The sequence below is a fragment of the Oryctolagus cuniculus genome, chromosome 5, assembly GCF_964237555.1.
Source record: "Oryctolagus cuniculus chromosome 5, mOryCun1.1, whole genome shotgun sequence".
NCBI classification, from domain to species: domain Eukaryota; kingdom Metazoa; phylum Chordata; class Mammalia; order Lagomorpha; family Leporidae; genus Oryctolagus; species Oryctolagus cuniculus.
In genome coordinates this window covers 117,385,146-117,408,319 of record NC_091436.1, presented here as the reverse complement: position 1 = coordinate 117,408,319, position 23,174 = coordinate 117,385,146, and the positions used below count along the sequence as shown (strand labels likewise).

The window sequence follows — 23,174 nt, the reverse complement described above, 5'->3', positions numbered from 1 at the left end:
GCACACCGGGTTCTAGTCCCGATCAGGGTGCCGGATTCTGTCCCGGTTGCCCCTCTTCCAGGCCAGCTCTCTGCTGTGGCCAGGGAGTGCAGTGGAGGATGGCCCAGGTGCTTGGGCCCTGCACCCCATGGGAGACCAGGAAAAGCACCTGGCTCCTGGCTCCTGCCATCGGATCAGCGCGGTGCGCCGGCCGCAGCGTGCTGACCGCGGCGGCCATTGGAGGGTGAACCAACGGCAAAGGAAGACCTTTCTCTCTGTCTCTCTCTCTCACTGTCCACTCTGCCTGTCCAAAAAAAAAAAAAAAAAAAAAGGAATGACGTGTTGATACAGACTACAACAGGGACAAACCTCAAAAACACTGTATGTGAAAGAAGTCACATACAAACGTCCACATATTATGCAATTTTATCTACATAAAAACGTCTAGAAGAGCAAAATCCAGAGACAGAAAACTAAACCAGCAGTTGCTGAAGTGGGGATGGAGGCTGGAGAGAACAACAGAAAATGAATGTTAACAGGTCTCCTTGAGGGGTGATAGAAAGGTTCTCGAATGGGATAACGGTGATGCTGTAAGAAATGGCAAATGCGTTAAAAACCGCTCATTGTACAGTCTAAAATGGTGAATGAATTTCATGAGACATGAATTATATCTCAATTGAAAGTGCAGAAAAATTCTCTGAGAAGTGATTCATTGACAATTCTACTTTACCACTTATATACTGAAAAAAATACTCCAGGGGATGCATCCGAATGCCAAGAGTTATGCTGGTACTCTCAGCATTCAGGGAAGCAAGTCCTGCTGCCCTCGGGGGTCTCACCACTGTGCTGTGGAGAGGACCAGGGGACAGCGATAGGGGCTATCAGAAGCATGCTGGGGGAGACGTGGGAAACACAGTAAGGAAGGGCTTTCCAGAAAAGATGGACTGTGGCCCAGGGGAGGAGCAGCTAGCCAAATGACAAGGAGAGCATTGGGAGATAAGACAAGAGGAACATTATATGGCCGGTGCCACAGCTCACTAGGCTAATCCTCCGCCTGCGGTGCCAGCACACCGGGTTCTAGTCCCGGTAGGGGTGCCGGATTCTGTCCCGGCTGCTCCTCTTCCAGGCCAGCTCTCTGCTGTGGCCCGGGAAGGCAGTGGAGGATGGCCCAAGTGCTTGGGCCCTGCACCGGCATGGGAGACCAGGAGAGGCACCTGGCTCCTGGCTTCGGATCAGCGCGGTGTGCCAGCCGCAGTGGCCATTGGAGGGTGAACCAACGGAAAAGGAAAACCTTTCTCTCTGTCTCTCTCTCTCTCACTGTCCACTCTGCCTGTCAAAAAACAAAACAAAACAAAACAAAAAAAAAAACAAAGAGGAACATTATAGAGGCACTGACAGACGATAAGCAGGAAGGGACCCAGTGGGAAAGAGCTGTACTATCCCAACAAGGCAAACCGTGTAATTTTAAAAAACCCAACAGGTTACCTGACTGCTGTTACAGACCAGGCATCGTAGTAGATGCCAGGAACATGAAAGCGAACAAGATCACAGCAGGCCCTGGTAGAACTCTAATAGACAACATATATATATATGTTCCTGAGTAAGTGGTAAATAAGCTATGGCTAAGTGACTGATTTAAACATGGCGTTTTAAAAAGGACAATTTGCCAATATCCATCAAAAATACAAAAGCACTTATGCTTTGACACAATCATCTCACTTCTGAGAAAACATCCCACAAGATATGCCTGTAAGGGTACAAAGTGACATAGTTACCTGGACATTCATTGCAGCATTGTTTTTACAAGCAAATGACTGGAAAATGGTTTGGGAAAAGTCCATCATGAGGGGACTGGGTAAGTGAATTAAGGTGACCCTGCACAATGGAAAATTAGGCAACCTTACACACAAATGAGGAAACTCTCTGTGTATAGACATAGGAAGAGCTCTGAGATATTTCTGTTAGCTGAAAAGCCAAGGTGCAAAAAAAGTGTAGATAATACAGTTTGTTTTTCGCAAGAAAGGGGGCACTTTTTGTAAGAAAGGCCCTACTGCCCTGTGTCTTTCCTAGAAGAAACCTGATTGAATCACTCCCATGCTTGGAAATCTGCAATGGCTTCCAATTACCTAAGCTGAGGAGCAAATATAAATTGTTGAGCAAAAGTCTCCATGGCCTGAACTTCACCTGGTAGTCCACACTCATCTTCCTCACTTCCTCCCCACCCCCCAACACTGGCAACAGGGAGCCACCTGCCACCACCCCCAATGCTCTCCATCTGGCCAGGACACACTCTCCCCCAGCACATGTGCCTGTCCAATGCCCCTCAGACCTCAAAGCCCAGACGTCTTTTTAAAATAACTTAGCCCTAACTCTCCCGGAGCAGGGTTATGCTCCCTTCCCGGACACACACGCTGTACCTCATATATCCCAGAGCAGCCACAACACTGTCACCTCCCTAAGGACGCTCGGCTCCGTGACGGCTTGATCTTCACCTTTTCATCTTTTATCCCCAGGCCCAAGAACAGTATTTGGCAGAAAGCAAATAGTTGGGCCAGGGCTGGCTGAAAAAATCAGTAAGAGAAATGCAGCAGTAGGCAGAGAAGAGGAACCAACTCTACCGGGGCAGAGGGCGAGGGGAGGGCTTCGAGCAAGTGGTGTTCTTGCAATGTCCAAGGCGGGCACTGAAGGAGAAATAGGGTTAGTGGGACAAAAAGGAGATTTGAGAAGATCTGAGGTGTGGGGGTGCAGGAAGAAAAGCAGAGAAGTGCCAAAGAGAAGGGAATGTGCAGGCGGCACAAGTGGGCAGCTTCGGGTCTAGGCCTGAAAGGTGCAGAGGAGCCCAGGACAAGGGCTTGAAGCCTTCAGGTGGGAGCCCTGAAAGAAGCTCAAACAGGGGAGAGCCAGGCTCAGCCCAGTGTCTGAGGACCATCTGTAGCAGCTGCGTGGAGCAAAGACTCGGGCCAAGTCAGGAACCCGCACAGACATCCAGGTGAGGGATGCAAGTGTCGGAGCCACAGCCAAGGAGCACGAAGAGCAAGACAGGAGGTGAGACTGATAGACTCAGTGATCAGACCCGGGGCCAAGGCAGGAGACGGTGACGGCTGAGGCTTTCCGGCTTGGCAAGTGCACTTGTTACGTTCCCCAGCCTGCACACTACAGTCGTGCTTGCTGGTAGGGGTCCGGGTTCTAATAAAATCCTGAGTAAAACCACCAGGCTGTCCTAACAAGACCCTTAGATGCTCAACGAGGGTGCTAGAAATCAGACTGTGGAAAATCTCACAGCATCTGTTCCTAGAGGTCTGCAAAGTCTGGCAATGGATAGCACTTGACAGATCAACAAGTCCCCCCTCATATTGTAACCCACTTCAAGGAACTCTTGACGGACACCCCTTCAGGTACTCCCAAGTAGATCCCAGTGTACGGTGAGGCTAAATAACTTTCCTGAATGAATGCTCTGTTCAGGCCATCCTACGTCCCTCTGTCTGCCAAGCCCACCACATCCCTCCCCAGCTCTCCTATCCCTAGAAAACCTCCACAAAGTTCCCACTCCCTCTGCCTCCACTGAACACTGGAGTGTCCCCAAGTTAAGGCCCTGGTACTTCCAGCCAACCCTCTTCTCGCGTACGTAGCAACAAACCAAAAGGTGGAGGGGAAATTTTTTTTTTAATTTTTTTATTTTTTGACAGGTAGAGTTAGACCGTGAGAGGGAGAGACAGAGAGAGAGTTATAGAGTTACAGGCAGAGAGAGAGAGAGAGAGAGAGAGAGAGAGAAAGGTCTTCCTTCCATTGGCTCACCCCCTAAATGGCCGCCACAGCTGGAGCTGTGTCGATCCGAAGCCAGGAGCTGGGTGCTTCCTCCTGGTCTCCTATGCGGGTGCAGGGACCCAAGCACTTGGGCCATCCTCCACTGCCCTCCCGGGCCACAGCAGAGAGCTGGACTGGAAGAGGAGCAACCAGGACTAGTACCTGGCGCCCCAAATGGGACTAGAACCCGGAGTGCCGGCGCCACAGGCTGAGGATTAGCCAAGTGAGCCACGGCGCTGGCCGGAGGGAAAAATTTTCAAACTTAATGGGTCCCCACTATGTGAAAAATTACAAATCACCTTAGTTGCAAACAAATACAGTTTAAATGAGTCCAAAGGACATGTCAGTGATAGAGCCATGCCAAGACAACACAAGGCAGTAAGCAGGACAACAGCCACGCCCAAGGGCAGCACTGGCACCGCTGCACACCTCGGGTCATAAGGTGCAGGGAAAAGCCGTTTGTCTCTCCCAGATTTGACCACCCTTGAGCACCCGACACAACTGCCTCACTGCCTGCCCTAAAGAGAAGATGTACGGGGAAGACACAGCGAGAGATCTTACAGTTTTTGAAGCCTCGGAGCCAACATGAGAGACTTGAGGTGTCTGAGTCCCACCCGCTCCTCGGAGCTTACTTCCTGATTGGGGAGGACTGAAGATGTCCCCAAGTCAAAGTTCCCCTGTGATCCACAGCCACCTGACCGACTCCCTATCTCTAATCCCACTCTCCACAGTCTCTGCCACAACCCCTTCGCATCTCTGTGTCCCCAGCCTCTTCACAGGCTCCCCGGCATCTCCAGGACTGAGTCTCTACTCAGTGGCAGGGTTTACGAGGCCATCTGTGATGTGAACCCATCTCCCCTTCATCTCTCCTCTTCCTCACCTGGCCCACCTCCACAGCATCCTGTGACACGAGCGTATTGGATCTCACTAAAGCATACAAGCCCGCACCCCCTTCATCTCTGTCGTCACAAGGATGCACTACTCCCTCTGTCTAGTGTCTTCCCACATCTCGCAGTCCCTGGCCTTACTTAGCATTCACCTACCCTCATTCTGAGCTAGACCCTCCTCCATGTCCCCAGAGCACCCCCTCTAGGAGACTACTACACACCGAACCCCGCCGTCTGTTACACACAGAAGAGCAGGGGGCAGCTCAGCTGCAGCGCTCCGTATTAAGTGACCATACCGTCTCCTTTTATCTGTCTCCCTTACTTCACATTAAGGTAAGTTTGTATTACAAGGCAATGTGTCCTTTTCCTCCACGTCTGCAGCATCTACGGCAATGGATCACACAGAAGCACTGTTTAACTGACATTTGCAGAATAAGGGGGCAAGTGCTGAGAACCAGCCAACCTCTCTTGAGCCAAGTGAAGAACAACCTAAGAGTGGGACACTGGTCACGTGGCTACACTACACCTGTAGGTTAAAGGTATGATAAGTGGTGACAACCTGGCAAAGCCGCACTGGTCATGCCTGGAGTCATCTGAGCCCAAGAAACCCAGGGAAGTGTGCATATACATTTGGAATAGGACACAACTCTAAACATGATATTCATCTACATTTCATATACACCTTACATACAGAGTCTGAAGGAAACTCTAGGCAATAACTATAATTAATAATTTTGTGCACAAAACAGAGTTGCACATTGCAGAACTTTTCACTTGTGGCATCATGGTGGCACTCAAGAAATTTCAGATTTGGGAGCATTTCAGATTTTGGATTTTTGGATTAGGGTGTTTAACCTGCACCATGTACCATTCACTTTTTCATGGAGTTACAGGATAATCACTACAATCAAGTACTGTGCTATACTATTTGATTATAATAACCTCAAAATCTACTGAAGCCGTTTGCTCATGTATTAAATGACACTAAGTATTCATGGCTCTTTTAAAAGTTTTCTTGTACCTTCGAAGTATGTAATAGTGGATAATCCTCCCACCAGTCTACCTACCCCTGCCACTTGTGCCGTTCTCTCACTCTTTCTTCTAGGAGCTTTATACAGTCATGTGCAGAGGCAGGGAAGGGGGCTCTGAAGATGGCTCTGAAGGGTTGGCCTGCGTATAGCAACCAAGCACAGGCTTGGCCATAAGCAGGCTCCCTGACTTGCACCCTGCTTCTCAGCTATGCTCCAAATGAATGAGGAAGTCACAGAGGGGAGGTGTGCATGGGTGAGGTACCGCTGTACCGCAGCAACCCCTTCTGAATGCTCCAGTAACAGAAAGGAACACATATTGGGCTCTTAGGCTGTACTGAGCTCTCTCCTAAGGGCTGCATTTGAATTAATAGTTCCGATCCTCCCAACAACTCTATGACACATTAGCCTCATTTCACCAGTTGGGAATCTGAGGCACTGAGAGGTTAAACAATTTACCTATAGAGTGTGGAAAACCAGAATTCAAACTCAGGCTTCTGGCTCTGGAGCCATGATTTTAACACTGTGATCCATGGCCTCTAACAGGTTCCTAATGGAACCACCACTTACTATTTGTTGCCTACAAAAAGAAAAACAAAAAACAAACTCATAAGGGCAGATGTTATGGTGCAGCAGGTTAAGCCAGTACTTATGATGTCACCATCCCATATCAGAGCACTGGTTCAAGTCCCAACAGCTCTGCGTCCAATCCAGCTCCCTGCTAATGTGCCTGAAAAGGCAGTGGAAGGTAACCCAGGAGCTTGGGCCCCTGCCACCCACGTGGGAACTCTTCTTGGACAGTTCCAGGCTCCCAGCTCCACTATGGCATTTGGGTAGTAAACCAGCAGATGGAAGATCTCTTTCTCTGTCACTCTGCCTTTCAAATAAATCTTTAAAAAAAAAAAAAAAAACTCACAAAGCAATATGTCCAAGAGAACTTTCTGCAATAATCAAAATACTCCCTTATCAGGGCCTGCGCTGTGGTGCAGTAGGTTGATCCTCTGTCTGCAGCACCAGCATCCCATATGGACACTGGTTCTAGGCCTGGCTGCTCCTCTTCTGATCCAGCTCTCTGCTATGGCCTGGGAAAGCAGTAGAAGATGGCCCGAGCACTTGGGCCCCTACACCTGCGTGGGAGACCCAGAAGAAGCTCCTGGCTCCTGGCTTCAGATTGGCCCAGTTCTGGCTATTACAGCTGTTTGGGGAGTGAACCAATGGATGGAAGACCTTTTTCTCTGTCTTTCCCTCTCACTGCCTTTAACTCTACCTCTTAAATAAATAAATAAAATCTTAAAAAAAAATACTCCATATCTATGCTAGCAGGCTTTGGAATATGGCTAGTCTGAGTACGAAACTGAATCTTTCGATTTCATTTTATTTTAATGAATTTCCATTCCAATAGCCCAACATGGTTAGCAGCTACCATACCAGATGGAACAGGTAAGGACTACTTTTAGTGAGTCAAAATTGTGAAATGTCAAACATCTGTGGCCACAGAGCACTCCTACTTGGCTTCAGGACAATGTGAGTGAACACTAATGCTCCTCTGTTTACCCATGCTGTCTTTCATTCAGTCCTGTTATTTTCAAGAAAGCGAGCAGTTGAAGGAGCCTGTGAGATGGCACAGCAGCTGCCGAGGGAATGGTATTAACTGCTGGAGCAAGGGCTTTAGAGTGCTGCTGGAGTGTGCAGCGGGGGCTGCCACATCACAGGTCAGATTCAGTCCCTACGTTCGCACTACTCATCTGGGAAAAACAAGCCAGAGATGCGCGCGCACACACACACACACACACGTGTGTGATGAACATATCACAGAATACGAAAGTACTTTCAGGTCCAGCAGAGGGCATGGACCATTCTGCCCAAGCAAGGACCCCCCCAGATCTGCTGATGGAACTTGGAGAGGCCACAGGGCCTCTGGGAATGAAAGTCACAAGCCACGCCCACCCCTCCCTTGCCTACATATATTCCTTCCTGAAGAATGAATTTTCTCCTTCCCTACCATATCCACCGCTAAACTGTATTACACACCAAATCCAAATTCAGGCTACCTCTGATTTCAACTCAAATGAGAAATGACAGAGATTAGAAACTGAGTCCCACAGCCTAACAGAAGCACAACTGTTCTCTGGTTACCATAGGTTGAGCATCCCTAATCTAAACTCCAAGATCTAAAATGCTCAAAAATCTGAAACTTTTTGAATGTTTCAGATTAGGTGTGGTCAACCTGTAAGTTTAAGCAAACATTCCAAAATCCAAAATATGTTGAAATGTAAAACACTTCTGTTTCCAAGCACTTCAGATAAGGATAGTCAACCTGTTCTCCTAAACCTAAATGGATGGGAGAAAGTGTCACCTTCCCTCCCTCCCAATCACTGACCACTTGAGTTCTGCACACATTCTCCAGCCCTATTTCACATGCCCATGTGTAAGAAGTCATGAACGACAGTGCTGGGTAATTAGTGCAGCAGTTAGGATGCTGCATGGGACACTCACATCCCATCTCAGAGTGCCTGGGTTCAAGTCCCTGCTCCACTCTCCATTCCAGCTTCCTGCTAATATGCAGCCTGGGAAGCAGCAGAAGACGACTCACGTAGTAGGGTACCTGTCACCCACGTGGGAAACCCAGACTGAGTTCTAGCTCCTAGTTTCAGCCTGGCCCAGCCCTGGCTGTTCCACGCATCTGTGGAGCAAATCAATACATGAAAGATCTCTCTCTGTGTCTCTGACTCTCTACGTTTGAAGTAAGTTTTAAAATAAAAGAAAAGGGTACAGAGTCGACAGTCGACACTCCCATGAAGTAAGCAGGGTCGAGAGGGATACGTGGTCTGTGATGGGCCACAGACTATTACTGGGAGAAATCAGGCCCCAGTCCTTACCCCTTCCACACACACCTCCCTGCCGCAGGCCCTCCAGGGCACTGGCCACTTCGCAGGCCTCCAGGACTGACTCTGCAAGACAGGAGCACACGCTCTTGCTCTTGTGCCCAAACCAGAGACCAAGCTTTAAAAAAAAAAAAAAAAAGAAACTATCACCCATTCTTTCCACCTCAACATTCCTCTTCCACACAGTCCCTAAATCCATACAAACAAGTTATTCCTTGCCCATCAAGGTCAAAAGTTGATCCAGACAAAGTCAGACAAAAAGGAAAAACACTCTGAACTCCAGAAGTATAGGGTCTGAAAAGCTCAATTCTACTCCAAGGTCCAAGGAATTCCTCCCAGCCGGAAACCGGGCATTGTGAAGCAGGCCCTGCGACTTCCTGCAGGACTCCAGGAATTGCTGGAGGGAAGGCTTCTCCAGCTCAGGAGCCCCCGGCGCTCTTAACCTCCAGGAAAGGAGCCGATAAAAGGGTCCTGGCACCTCTGAGTCCAAGCCTCGCGCCCACTGACTGGCGATGCTATCTTTTCCTAGATCCTGGCACCACACCAGGCATGCAGCCTACACTGCCAAGCCTTGCTGACCTACTGGCTTGGTCCTGAGCCTTCCTCAGAGCAAGGGGGTGGCGGTGAATGAAGGAGGGAGCAGTAATTGTACAAATCCCATCTCTACTCTTAGTCCCAAGGTTGGCACATCCTTACCTCTCCCGAACAGCTACAGAAGCCTTCACGATGGTGGTGGATCACTTAGCAGTCTCTCTTTAAAATACTATATAGGGGTTGGTGGCACGTGGCATAGTGGGTATAGCTGCCACCTGTAGCACCGGCATCCTATATTGGTGCCAGTTCAAGTCCCGGCTGCTCCACTTCTGATCCAGCTCTCTGCTATGGCCTGGGAAAGCAGAAGTCCTTGGGACCCTGCACCCACGTGGGAGACCCAGAAGAAGCTCCTGGCTCCTGGCTCCTGGCTTCAGATCAGCCCAGCTCTGGCCGTTGTGGCTACTTAAGGAGTGAACCAGCAGATGGAAGACCTTTCTCTCTCCGCTTAAATACTCTATAGGGGCCAGTATTATGGCATAACAGGTAAAGGTGCTGCCTGTGATGCCCACATCCCATATGGGTGCCAAGTGTTTGGGCCCCTATACCCACATGGGAGACCAGGCTGAAGTTTTAGGCTCCTGGCTTCAGCCTGGCCCAACCCCGGCCATTGCAGTCATTTGGAGAGTGAACCACCCCATAACTCTGCCTTTCAAATAAATAAATCTTTTTAAAAATTATCCACAAAAAAAAAGGAATTAAATACCCCCTAAGAGAGAATGTACCATTATAAAACAGACGAAGGAATAAACTGATTAAGCTAACAATACTCTGGCTCCGCAAATGCAGTAGCTTTATTAAGATGTCCTCTCCCCATCTCAAAGGCATCAGGGACTCAGAAGGTTACGTCCTTCCTACCCCAAGTGCAATCATCACTTCTACCAACCCAGAAGGTACATGACAGATGATGGGGGTTTGGCATTCAAAGGCTTAAGAAACTGCATGGAAGAGTTCTCCTAACTTCAGCCAAAGTTTCAATCAATAAAGCTCTCCCAGTAACAGAACTAGCACTTATGTGCATTCATATACACACACTCCCTGTTGGGAACCAGATGTTTGAGTCCCCACAAAATTCCTATGTTGAAATATCCTTGATGTGACAAAAGGAGGTAGAGTTTTTGGGAGGTGATTAGGTCACGTGAGTAGAGCCCTCATAAATGGGATTAGTGTCCTTATTAAAGACCAAAGAGACATTTCCCTTTCTCTCCCACTCCCCTTTCTGCCACATGAGGATACAGAGAGGAAACAGCCGTCTGTGAACCTGGAAGTGGACTCTCCCCAGGCACCACATCGGCCAATGTCTTGATCTTGGACTTGGCTAGCCTTCAGAAATGTGATACATAAATGACTGCTGCTTAAACTACCAAGTCTATGGTATTTTTGTGATAGCAGCCTGAGTGCACCAGCTTTATGCACTAAGAGTATCATTTGTGCCTCTGAAGACACCTAGGAGTGACCGCCACTCTTCTCTAAACACTGATGACCTTACCCTCAGGGTGTTAGGTCTCAATTTAATAAGCACCCCCTTACCACCAACAGCAATAGCTAAGGTTGAGGCCCAACAGCCTGAAGGCGCACCTGCCACTCACATGTAGTTCAAGACCTGACCCCTACCTACAAATCGTGTTATCAGCTTTAACCTACTGTACTGTAACCTCTCAGAGGCCAAGGAGCCCACCTGAGTCATCTCTGCATTCCCAGAGCTCAACATGGGTACTCAGTCACTCAACAAACAGCTGACAAATGAAAGAACAGAGTCTTTGCCTCCATTTGAATGTTGAGGGGTCTTCAAAAACTTTCATGGGAAATGTGTATTTATTTCAAAATTTTACGCATCCAAATAAACTTATCTTTCTGAAATCCTTCTGAAGCATTCAAAGGTAGGTTCTAGAATCCCAGTGAGCAGAACACCAGCGATGAGCCTTACAACACAGGTTCAACAGGCCTGCTGCTGAAGCCTGGACACATTGCCCATAAAGAATTCTCGTCATCTCAGGGACTCCTATCTGTCATGGAAGGACAGACCGACATCCTCCCCAAACCCAGGCTGACCCAACCACTGTTTCCACAACTCACGTGTTTTTAAAGGTGAATAAGAAATCATCTGAAGGCGCCAAAAAAAAAAAAAAAAAAAAGGACAACAACGATGGTGACATGAGTTCAAGCCCCAGTTTGGACCAAAATGTACTTTGTTGTCCTAAAAAAAAAAAAAACCAACCTAACCTACAGGGGTCTTATTCTCCTCGTCTGTAAACACCGTAGATGACCACTTCAGCTTTCCTGTAAGATATTATTTTATTTATTTGAGAAGGGGAGAGACAGAGATATAGCGCTCCCACTCATTGGCTCTTTTCCTAAATACCTGCAATGCACCAACAGGAAGCTGAAGTTTGGAACCAGAGTAATGAATGGAACCCAAGTATTCTGATGTGGGATGCTGCCTTCTTAACCACGAGGCCAGATATGAACGCCGACTGGCCCAGTGATGTCTTCTTCAACTTGTAAAATGCAAAGACCAGATAAGCCCCTGAGCTAGGGCCACAGTATTAAACTTCACAGTAAGGGCAGTGAAAACACAACAGCCAAAGGCATCTTTCTGCACACGCATGCCAGCTAATAGTAGGCAGACACTTCAAAAGTAGGTAAAGCGTCTGCCCGTTCACCTATATTCACATGTGGCATGCACACATATCTGGGTCAGTCTCAGCCATGTCTTTCAGGGAGATGCAAATTGCGATGATTGTTTCTGGCAGAAAAGCCTCCAAGTGGAACAACAACCCACAGACATTACTTCCAGGTAATAAACAGATTCCACTCAGACAAAGAAAAATAGAGCCGCCTGTGGCTACATTCCATAGACGCCCCGCTTGTGGAAGCACCAGGGTTGAGCTCTAAATGCAAGCCAGACATTGCTGACTTCTTATTTTGGCTCCCTCTCACGCAGGGTGGATGATCCTCGGCCAAGTCTCTCCTCTAGAAGCTGAGCTCTGGATGGGTATGACAACCCCCATAAACCATCCCAATTACAGGGTGAGGCCAGTAAAGCGTTTCACAGATGTCAAGTGCTGCCAAGCCCTCCAGAAAAACCAGGGAAGGTGTCAGGAGGCGACGTGGCTCAGGTGGACGGCCACAGAGCTGCCTCTCTCCTAAGACTGGGCTCCCACAAACTCACTGGAGGGCTCCGGGGGCCTGAGAGCCCCCAGCTCACAACCTGGCTCCACTTCCTCTGCTGAACAGCAAAGAAAGCCTGGGGAGCCTACACCACGCAGAAGCGATCCCGGGGAGCTCCTTAAACCCCAGTTCACTGGCGATGCTAATAGGCTGTGGCAAAGGCTCGGTTCTCCTCTATTGCAGGACATTTGAGACAGCGGAGGTAAATCAAGGCAAAGTAACAGAATGCGCAGAAGATAAAGGAATCCTGTTAGTGGTTTTACTGTTTTCCTTTCCCCTCACCCCTCCTCTCTTTAACCATTAGGTACCAAAGGATACCAGATACACAGCGCTGGATAAAAAAGGTAGCAAGATGGTATCAGCAGAGTTTCCCACCATGGCCTGCTAACAGTACTCTCACTGATTAGAAAGCACTTCTGTCGTTTGAGAACTCTAATCCACTCTTATCAACCCTCTGGCTTCGTCATTTATCAGGGTGGGAACCAGAGGTACATCAGCTAGGCCACAGAGTGATTTCTGGGGCCCCTGCCCGTGAAGAAGCAGATCAAAAAGGAGTTCGTGCCTGCCAGAGAGCAGCTTGCACCATAGCAACACATGTGATTCTGCAAACAGCCAGGACTGGGGGCCCCGTTGTGACCAGTCTGGACATTGCCTCCAAGAAATCAGCAACTGAGCGTTCAGACAACAGAGCAAGCAAGAGAAAAGTGGCACCTAGTTAGCTTGCGGGGCAGTCTCCTCGGGGATTTCACTTTGCTACACAGCTGACAGGGGCAGTGCTGAGACCCCCAGTATCCATGGCCTGTGTTCTAATAAGATGGATGGCAGAGGGAAAACAGATGTTCTGCACAGAACAGTCACACCATGAGGCTCCCTAAGAAAAAGAGGGACTTGGGTGGAGCGATCATCCCGTTTAAAGTGCAGACAGCTATCACTGTAGGATGTGGGGACAAGGTCTCTGTCTCAAAACACGTCAGCTCTGAAATGAAATGCAGCCAGGGTACCTGATGAGCCACCTAAAGGTGGAAGGTAGACTCACAGACCCAGCCATGACGCTAATCCTGCCAGTCAGCAGTGTGACTGTGGAGACCATTAAGACTACCATCAAGGACAGATTAGTCCTTAACTGGTAGTCAGGGTTAAACACTCACTCACTAGAGCCGATGCTGTGGCTCAGTGGGTTAGGCCGCAGCCTGCAATGCCAGCATCCCACATGGATGCAGGTTCAAGTCCCGGCTGTTCCATTTCCAATCCAGCTCCCTGCTAATGTGCCTGGGAAAGCACCAGCAGATGCCCCAGATACTTGGGCCCCTGCCACCCACATAGGAGACTGAGATGGAGTTCCTGGCCCCTAGCTTCAACCTAGCCCAGCCTCAGCCACTGCAGCCAATTGGGGAGTGAACCAGCAGATGGAAGATCTTTCTGTATGTCTCTCCATTTCTCTCTGTAACTCTGTCTTTCAAATAAATAGATAAATATTTTATAAAAACCTCACTAACCAATCAACACCATCTTTCTGGATTTCACATTTTTGCTAAGCGAAGAAGCAGAAATAACCAGCACACCCTGCCATCCTTTAGGATAGAATTACACCAAAGGCTTGACCAGGAGAAAATCCAGCTCCCAATTTCTTCTCTGTTGCTCAAATCACTGAGCCATGTACGCAGAAATCCAACCACTGAACAAGGACGCCCAGGAGAATCTGGGGCCCCTCTCGGTTTCCTCTAATTTCTCTAGAACACCACTGATAACTACTTCAGAGACTACAGGGGAGATGCACAAAGCCAGGCACTCTAACCGCTGGTGAAGCAACTTCTTCCAAGCGTGCTGTAAGTTAGCCACAGGCAAACGACCTACGTCCAGAGCCGTGTGCCTGGGCTGTTTGCTCATGTCCTCCTATTAAGACTGGGGTGTTAAACAGGACTGTTTTACAATGCTAACACTGAGAGACAGGGCCAGCGGCCTCATTCCAGCCGATGACGCCTACAGGTATGTCTGGGAGGACGTGAGCTGGTGCCACAGACCCCGTGTACTAACAGGCTGCGACACAATGGGCCCTCACAGTACATGCTGCAAACATTTCACCCTGACAAGTCCATCAATGTGTCAGGGAGAGGAAAGGAGGCAGTTCCTGGAGAAAAGGTAGATCAGCCGTATCGGCCTCCAAAACCATTAAAAAGCGAAAACCAGCCACTACGCAAAAACTCCCCTGGGCCCTAAATCTTAAGTCATGGCAGACCCAAGAGAAACCAAACCAACGAGTGACAGGCCCAGATTTTCAGAAACGTCTCTTTGCAGCTGCAGAGCCTATAAATGAGCTTTAAAAAGAGAGAAAGAAAAGGAAAGGGAAAAAAAAAAAGAGTTTCTGTCTCAAAATGACATTTTAAAGGTGGTATATAAATCGCTTCCTCTCCCTGCCAGGCGCTCCTTTTCCTCCTGCTCCATTCGCTAATGAAAGAGTTTTCCTCTTCCTCTGCCTGTTTCAGTTTGAAACGTGGCACAGAATTGGAAGCTGGAAGGGAAGGCAGCAGCGCGCGGGGAGGGGAAGGCTCCTTTGGAATCGGACACACCCTGCAGGAGGTCAGGCAGGATTCTACCTACAAAAGGACCCAGGGACCAGAGAGCTGGGCAGAAAACTGCCCCTTGCGCCACCTCTCCCAGACGCAGAGCTAAGAAAGAGAAAGCTGGAAAGGAAGGAGGGGGAAAATAAAGTTCCACATTCCTGACATTTTTTAGCCAAGTGCTGTGGCTGCACAGAACAGCTCTATTCCAAGCAGCCTGTAGGATCGGGAGAAAACCTGGGTTCAGGAGGAAAGAACTACCCTGGCCCTGGAAATGGGATGGCTCCAAACTAAAACCTGAAGGGGTGTGGGGGGTGGGGGTTACTCTTCAAGGGGGTTTCCACGAGGAAAGGATCCCATTGGAGGGGAGCTGGGGTCATCAGGTCCCTGGGGACAAAGTGCTGAAGTTCCAGGGTCCCTGCGAGGGACATGACAGCCCACTGAGTGCTGATGAGGTGAGCGGTGAGCTGGGAAGGAAGGAGCAAGGTGGGGATGAGGAGATGCAAGGGTTACAGCTGCCTGGGGCGCGGGAAGTTGGGGAACAGGGGCAGCTCAGTGGCAGAGGCTGGGTGGGGGACCCCACAGGGAGCAGAAGCCAGGAGAGCGGCTCCTGGTGGGAAGAACCATAATTGAGTTTTCCGGGCTCTGCTGCTGAATGGAGGAAGCCAAGCCTGGCCCGGGCCTGATTCCCCTCTCCCTTTCTAGCACTCCCCTTGTCCTCACTCCTAAGAACAACTGTCCGCTCTGGATTGCGTCAGCATCCCCACCCCCATCACGTGTGTCCCTGTGTACACACACATGCACATCACACACCTCCAGGGAAGGACCCAGAAGACCTTCAGTAACGTGTGGTGAGTCCTGTACTGGGATAAGGAGGGCTTCCTCCTTTGGCTTCACTCTGTGAGGATGCCCACCCTGGTCCCCCTGAGGTCCCCAGAAGTATCAGAGGCGCCTCTGGTCTCGTTTGGCAGGGGCAGCAGAATCCTAAGGGCCCTCTCCCAAACACCTATCCGTGTAGAGAGTCAGTGGGTATGAGTAGTGAAGACCTACTATGTGCCTCACACAGTAGCAATGAATCCTTCCCACTGGAAGTTCAGGGCAACACCCTCTTTCCCACAGAACAACTCTGATGGACAATGCCAGCAGAGAGAGGAGATACCTGCCCTGTAAGTCCTATAGGTCCAGGATGCTACAGGAAGAGGCAGGGGGATGGTGGGAGAGGGGGCCTGCAGCAGTGGCCCTCTCCACGCTCCAATCCTCAGGGCAGGTGGAAGTTTCCATACGTTTCTTTCTTCTCATCTTGCGCCTTTATCTTCTACCACATACTGGGGCTAAGTGCAGCAACTTTCAACTTCCACAGATTGGCAGGTTTGACACAAGACCAGAGGCAGACAGGGAAGGAGGTACCAAGTTCAAATGCTGGGTGGCTCCTTTTGAACAAAGATAAAGCGGGGAGAGCCGCAAACCTTAACAGATTCTACAAACACTACAGAAAGAGCCACAGGCTTTTGCAGGAGACTTGGCCGGCTGCAGAGCGCGTGGCTCTGGGGTTTACAGCTGTGTCTCTCCAGCAACACCCTCCAAGACTAGGACACAGCAAGGGAGGCCTCTTAGAATGGAGCCCAGTACATAGCACGGGCCAGGTGAAACAAATTCTCCGCCTTTCACTACGCCTTATGATGATAAATAACAACAGGGCACCGAGAGCAAGAAAGTGGTTTTCAGGCTGGCGGGATCTGTTACGGCGTGGGCTGCTGCCGTGACCTCCGTTAAACCTTACAATCACCCTGCAAGGATGACAGACTTCCCCAATTTTCTTTGAGGATGGAGAAACTGAGGCTGCAGTTTCTTCAGATTAGTGACACGGCCGGCACTGGGACCCGGAGTGGGGGTGGGGGGGAATGATCCTGCCTTGACAAAACCCTAATCCATACACCGTAGGAAGGTGGCGGGGTCAAAGGAACCTGCAAAGTAGAGCCCAATCTTGGTCTCCAGTTGGTGTCTTTCAGCCCCTCAAGCCCAGCCAAGCACACACTCACCCCTCCAGCCCTGGCTCCAGGCACCACAGGGAAGTCCCCAGCTCGAGGACAACTCCACCAGCCAAGTAGGACTCTTGTTCACCCATAGGCAGGGGGACACGGATGGAGTCACCCATCTCCAAGGCAGTGTATAAATGCTTACAACTTCCCCACACACCCCTGGGAATAGATAAGCAACCATGCCCAGAAGAGAGGACAAGGAGCCAATCAGAAGAACCAGAGGCCACCACGTCGAGGGAGAAGGCAGCACCAGCAACGGATCTCACTTTGGAGACAAGACATGCCCAGCATACCCATACCCGTTTCCTCCATCCTTCCTTCCTTCCATCACACTAACGCGGTCTGCAGGAGTAAGGGGAACTTCCCATCAGCCCCCATGGGCTCTGGCACCCTGCTGGCTTTACTCTAACTCCTTGTTCCCTGAGGCCTACGTAACCCATGGCTGTCCGGGCAGGACCCCATCCTCTGCCCACTCCCACCGCTACAACTACAGGAGAACCTCCTTTCCGCTACAAATAGAGAGAGTCCCTGACCCTCTCTTTGCCCCGTTAGGGGTTGAGGTTCAGGTCCACCATGGATGGATCGGAAAGGACAGCCCACAAAGCTGCACAAAGCGATCAACGGTACAGGCCGGTGGAGTAAGTGGCCCATTCGGCCAGAGAGAAAAAAAGAGGGAGCAAGAGGACCGCAGAGGCTGGCGCTGGGATGGGGCCAGGCCCGCACGTGAACACGCAGAGCACGTTCCAGACTGGAAGATGCACAGCACCCACAAAATCAGACAGGAGGTAGCAAAGGATTCGGGTCCCTACCACTGGAAAAGCCCAGAAGAGCCGGCGGCGGCCACTTGTGGAGCTAGGGGGTAGCGGGTGGGTTGTGCAACGCCTGCGGGTCTGGGAGTCTCCCAGCTTGGCTCCGGGACGCCAGAAAGGGAACCTCACGCGTGGGGCCAGGGTGGCAGCACTGCGGTTGGTTCGAGGCCAGGCTGGGGTTTCAGGGCTGCAGACTGAGCTGCAGGATACGGTGGGTACCCAAGGGGGCGGCAAAGCATGGCACCGCTGCCACGGCGCCGGTAGGAGGTGCTTTCTGGGCTGACCTGGGTTCAGGACGTGGGGGGTGGGGGTGGGAGGGTGGCAACGGTGCACACGGCGGGGGGAGGGGGTTCAGCGCACAAAGCCCGGGGTGCAGATAATGAACCGGGCAACAGGGCAATCCGGCTCCCACGAGGTCTCCTGGGACCCGCAGGGGTGTGCCGGGTGCCGCGCGAGACGCAGCAGCGCCGACCCCTCCGACACCCTTCTCCCCGTTCCCTCTCACCTCGAACATAAGCCCGATGAGGACGCAGAGCACCAGGCAGAAGCCGATGTCCGCATGGTTGTGGATGACGAACTCCTGGCTGAAGAGCGGGTAACTTTTCGTCCTCCTGCGGAAAGCCATGGCAGCGGGCGCGCAGCGGCCGGCCGGGCCCGCACCCTGCGCTCACGAGCCGCAGCGCAAACTTCGCCAGCCCCGGCCCGGTCCGCCCGCCGACCCGCCGCCCGCTCGCCCAGCGCGGAACAACTTCTGGGCCCCGCCCCCTTCCTCCGCCTCGCCCCCGCCCGGAACCGCCCCCGGCCGCAGCCCCCTCCGCACCCGCGGCCCGCACTCGGCGCGCAGGGCTCGCTGCGGCCCCGCCTCCTGCGCGCTTAACCCTCGCGCCGCCGGGGACGCGCGGGAGGCCGCTGCGGCTTTGCGGGCGCCCCGGGGTTGCGAGCGCGGCCCCGCTCTTCCTCGCGCCGCGCCCGCTCCGCGCTCGACCGCATGCCCGGCGCTCCGGTCTCGGCCGCTTCCCGCGCGGAGGGAGCAGGCCGCGGAGGAGGCGGACGCCCGGGCCTGCCCGGACAGGAAGTGGGTCTGGGTTTCCCACTCCTCGAGCCCCGCTCCTTCCTCCGCGGGGAGGGAAGGGCTGGGCGGCCGCGGGGTGCGGGGTGCCCCGGCTCGTGCGCCGCGGTCCCTGGGGCTGAGGCTGCTGCGCTGGCTGAGAGGAGGCAGGGGAGCCTCGGGCCGGCGTTTTCGCTGGCCACAGCGTCCTGCACGGACAGGATAAGAACGGACGTTGAATCGACTGTGTCTTGAGAGCGTGCAGAGGACTAGGCTCCGTTTGGGTGGCCTCGCAAGTGCAGCAAACAAAAGACCCTGGGGAGTTGCGTTATCAGAGGGGAGAGAGAGTCCGGGTCGCTGACTGCAGTTTTGTCCCTAGCTTCTGAGGCCCTCGTGCTACCGTAAATTAGTTTTACACTTCTCACCCACGACTGCCTTCAGTCTCGATTGATCTGAAGAAGCGAGAATAAATACTGCAAAAGAAAGAGGAACATTCTCATTGAATATTACATCTTAAGTTTAATATTGTCTTAAATGTACTTCTGAAAGGACAAAAGGTCTTTTTAATAAGTTAATTTACATTGGCAAATACTGGATTTAATCCTACCGGTAATGAAGGAGTCAGCTAATCACTTTCTAGACGTACAGAAATATAAAATGAACAGAGAACTATTTAATTCCTATTCCTTTTTTATATTAGCTCCGCGGTTCTTTCACTTCTAGGCAAATATGATTTCTTTAAAAACGGCACAGTTTCTGAAATGTGATTGAGCGTGGATGGGAGTCCTAGAGAAATTCTACTCCTAAATTTGCATTCTTCGGTATTTAACATCTAGTCTTCAGTTTTTGACTCTTAAGGAAATGCGAAACTAGGATACTAAATTTGATTAAATCCCATTTGACCTTTGTTTATGGAAAGAGCTTTTTATTTGAGAGAGAGAATCACCCTATCTGCTTGTTCACACCCCCAAAAGTCTCCAACAGGGAGGGCATGACCAGGCTGAAACCAGGAGCAAGGAAATTAACCTGGGTCTCCCATGTGAGTGGCAGGGACTCAGTACTCCTCAGCTGTTATCTGCTGCCTCCCCAACACATAAGCAGAAATCTGGATCAGAACTGGAGTAACGGGGACTTGAACCAGGGACTCCTGAATGAAATGCAGTCATCCCAAGAAGCAGTTTAACCTGCTGTGGCACAGCACTCACTGGTGAGCTTTCTTAAAGTTTGGCCTTAATCTTTTCTTTGTTTCCAGATTTGTTTATTTGGAAAGCAAAGTTACAGAGAGAGAGGGAGAGACAGAGAGAGAGAGAGATCTTCCAGCCCCTGGTTCATGCGCTAAATGGCTTCAACAACTAGGCAAAAGCCAGGAGCCTGGAACTCCATCTGGGTCTCCCACACGGGAAGCAAGGGTGCACCCACTTGGGCCGTCTTCTGCGACTTTTCCCACGTACATTAGCAGGGAGCTGGATCAGAAGTGGAGCAGCTGAGACTCAAACTGGCACTCATATGAGATGCTGGCATTACAGGCAGCGGCTTAACACATTGTGCCACAACACCAGTCCCAAGCTGGGCCTTAGTCTCATGATAAACTGTGGACCACCTCGATTTTCCATCTTTGAAGACAGGTTCAAATTTTCAGCCTATAACCATGTCTATTAGGCTGAACATTTTGAACTTGTCTTCCCTTAATGGGTCAATACTGTGAGGGTGGGCATTAAAAATGCTTTGGACACCAGCAATCCAGTAGCGGAATGGGCAGGGAGAGTAATGAGCAGGTTGTGCTTGGGTTTGAGTGCTTGCTCAGCTTCTTACCCAGTTTCCTTGTAATGGACACTTTGGGAGGCAGCAAATGATGATGCAAGTACCTGGGTCTGGGCCAGCCACGTGGGAGAACCCAATGGAGTTCCAGGCTCCCGCCTTCATCCTGGTCCAGTCCTAGCCTTTGGACCATCTTCCGCTGCTTTCCCAGGCACATTGACAGGGAGCTGGATCGGAAGTGGAACAGCCAGGACCTGAACTGGTACTCCTATGGAATGACTGCACGGCAGGAGATAGCTTTCCCTGCTAAGCCACAGCACCAGCCCTGCAACTCTTTCAAACAAATAAATAAATCTTAAAAAATCAAAAAGTGGGATGTTGCCAAACTGGTTTTAACAAGAGTTTGGGCTAAAAGTCCTGACAAATATGTTTTATGTGTATTTATTTATTTGGAAGAGCAGCAGAGGGAGAGAGAGATGGAGATCTGCATCTTCTGGTTCAGCTCCAAATGCCCACAACCGCCCGGGCTGGGCCAGGCCAAAGCCAGGAGTGTGGAACTCCATCTGCGTCTTTCCTGTGGGTAACAGGGACCTAAGTACTTGAGTCATCATCTGCTGGCTCCCAGGTTTCCACAGTCCTGTGAGTTCCCCGAGTGGCTCCCATCCACTCCCACCTCCACCATTCTACACCTGACCCACGCTACTTACCCATGGGTTTTCCTGTCCAATATCTTTCCTTTTAATATTAATTCCAGTAGAAATGTTTGTGGAGCACCTACTAAGTGCCCCACACTGTGCTGCTTACTGGGGGACTAAAACACAACACACCTCCCATGTGGTTTTAAAATGTGTCTTCAAATTATTTGATCCTCTGCCCTTCAAGAGGTGGCCATGACCAGATGGCAAGGTGGCAAGAAGAAGCCCCTGACACAGCCCAAGAAGCAAGCCAAGGAGATGGATGAGGCTTTCAAGCAAAAACAAAAAGGAGAAGAAACTCAAAGAGCTAAAAGCAACCGTCACGGGGGAGGGCTCCTTGGCCACAGGTGGAATTAAGAAATCCGGCAAAAAGTGAGTTGTTCCTTGTGCCTGAAGTAATGGTGCCCTTGATTCCAGTCCTATCTGAACAACCGGATTCCTGGCTGTAGCATCTTTTGCCACCCATAATTAGAATGAAGTGTTTAGAATGAAGTGCTATCTTGGAGCCTGTTGTACATTTACAAACAAACTTTTGTAAAAAAAAAAAAAGGGGGGGGGGAATCACTATAGGTAGCTCACTGTCTCCTTAGTTGTTTTCATCCAGCCTTTTTTTTGACAGGCAGAGTGGATAGTGAGTGAGAGAGAGACAGAGAGAAAGGTCTTCCTTTTACCATTGGTTCACCCTCCAATGGCTGCTGTAGCCTGTGTGCTGCAGCCAGCGCACCGCACTGATCCGAAGCCTTGGCACCGGCCCATCCAGCCATTCTTAACTGAATTTAAAGTAAACCCAGCTGAGAATCCTTCCAGAGTTTGCATTTTGGTCTTTGTTTTGCAAATTCTGTATCACCTGGAATTAAAACAGCTCACTGGAAAGGTTAAAAATAGAATAGAGCCCCTGTGCCGAGGCTCACTAGGCTAATCCTCCGCCTTGCGGCGGGCGCTGGCACACCGGGTTCTAGTCCCAGTCGGGGCGCCGGATTCTGTCCCGGTTGCCCCTCTTCCAGGCCAGCTCTCTGCTGTGGCCAGGGAGTGCAGTGGAGGATGGCCCAAGTCCTTGGGCCCTGCACCCCATGGAAGACCAGGAGAAGTACCTGGCTCCTGCCATCAGATCAGTGCGGTGCACCGGCCGTGGCGGCCATTGGAGGGTGAACCAATGGCAAAGGAAGACCTTTCTCTCTGTCTCTCTCTCTCGCTCACTGTCCACTCTGCCGGTCAAAAAATTAAAAAAAAAAAAAATAGAATAGAGCAAGGTGGCACATGGTGGTTATTCATGCCCCTCCTCTTGATGGTGGGCTGGGCTTAGTGGCTCCCTGCTAACAGAATAAGGTATGCATGATGGTTGTTGCACCTCAGCACTAGGCTATGAAAGGCACTGTGGGCTCTCCTTTCCCTCTCCTAGATCACCTGCTCTGGGGGAAGCCAGATGGCACCTTGTGAGGATGCTCATGGTGCTCTGGACAGGTCCACATGGCAAGGAGCTGAGGCCTTCTGCCAGCTGCCCGCACTAACTTGCCAGGAAAGGGGGAGCAGATTGCCCAGCGCCGTCAAGCCTTCAGATGAATGCAGCCCCCGGTGACCTCATGAGAGACCTGGAGCCAAAACACTCCAGGTAAGCCTCTCCCAAATTCCTGAGTCCCAGCAACCCTGAGGTGGCTGTTTGCTGTCTTAAGCCACTAAATCTTGCTGTATCTGTTATGCAGCAAGAGGTAAGTCATGCACACTACCGGCGTTTACAATATTTTAGAACAGACAAAGGCATCATCACAATTCAGGGTAATGATCGTGATTCTAAAACCGATTTCAGGGGCAGGTGCTGTGGCACAGTGGGTTAACGCCCTGGCCTGAAATGGCGGCATCCCATATGGGCGCCGGTTCGAGACCGGACTGCTCTACTTCCAATCCAACTCTCTGCTATGGCCTGG

The 23,174-nt window shown here is 50.8% G+C and overlaps 1 protein-coding gene and 1 pseudogene across 2 annotated transcripts in view; one reads left to right on the top strand and one right to left on the bottom strand.

The window, feature by feature from the left end:
- The window catches only part of TRAM2 (translocation associated membrane protein 2), an 87,509-nt gene extending 68,999 nt beyond the window's left edge, over positions 1-18,510 (bottom strand). Inside the window, exon 1 of one of the 2 annotated variants that reach the window (XM_008263046.4) lies at positions 18,257-18,510. In XM_008263046.4, the coding sequence (XP_008261268.2) occupies positions 18,257-18,376 (120 nt within the window). In that variant the 5' untranslated portion in view covers positions 18,377-18,510. The remainder of the gene's footprint in view (positions 1-18,256) is intronic. The other variant, XM_051855632.2, reaches the window with a different exon arrangement.
- A 941-nt stretch (positions 18,511-19,451) lies between these two features.
- Positions 19,452-21,628, top strand: LOC108177432 (translation machinery-associated protein 7-like; annotated as a pseudogene).
- The last annotated feature ends 1,546 nt before the right edge of the window (positions 21,629-23,174 follow it).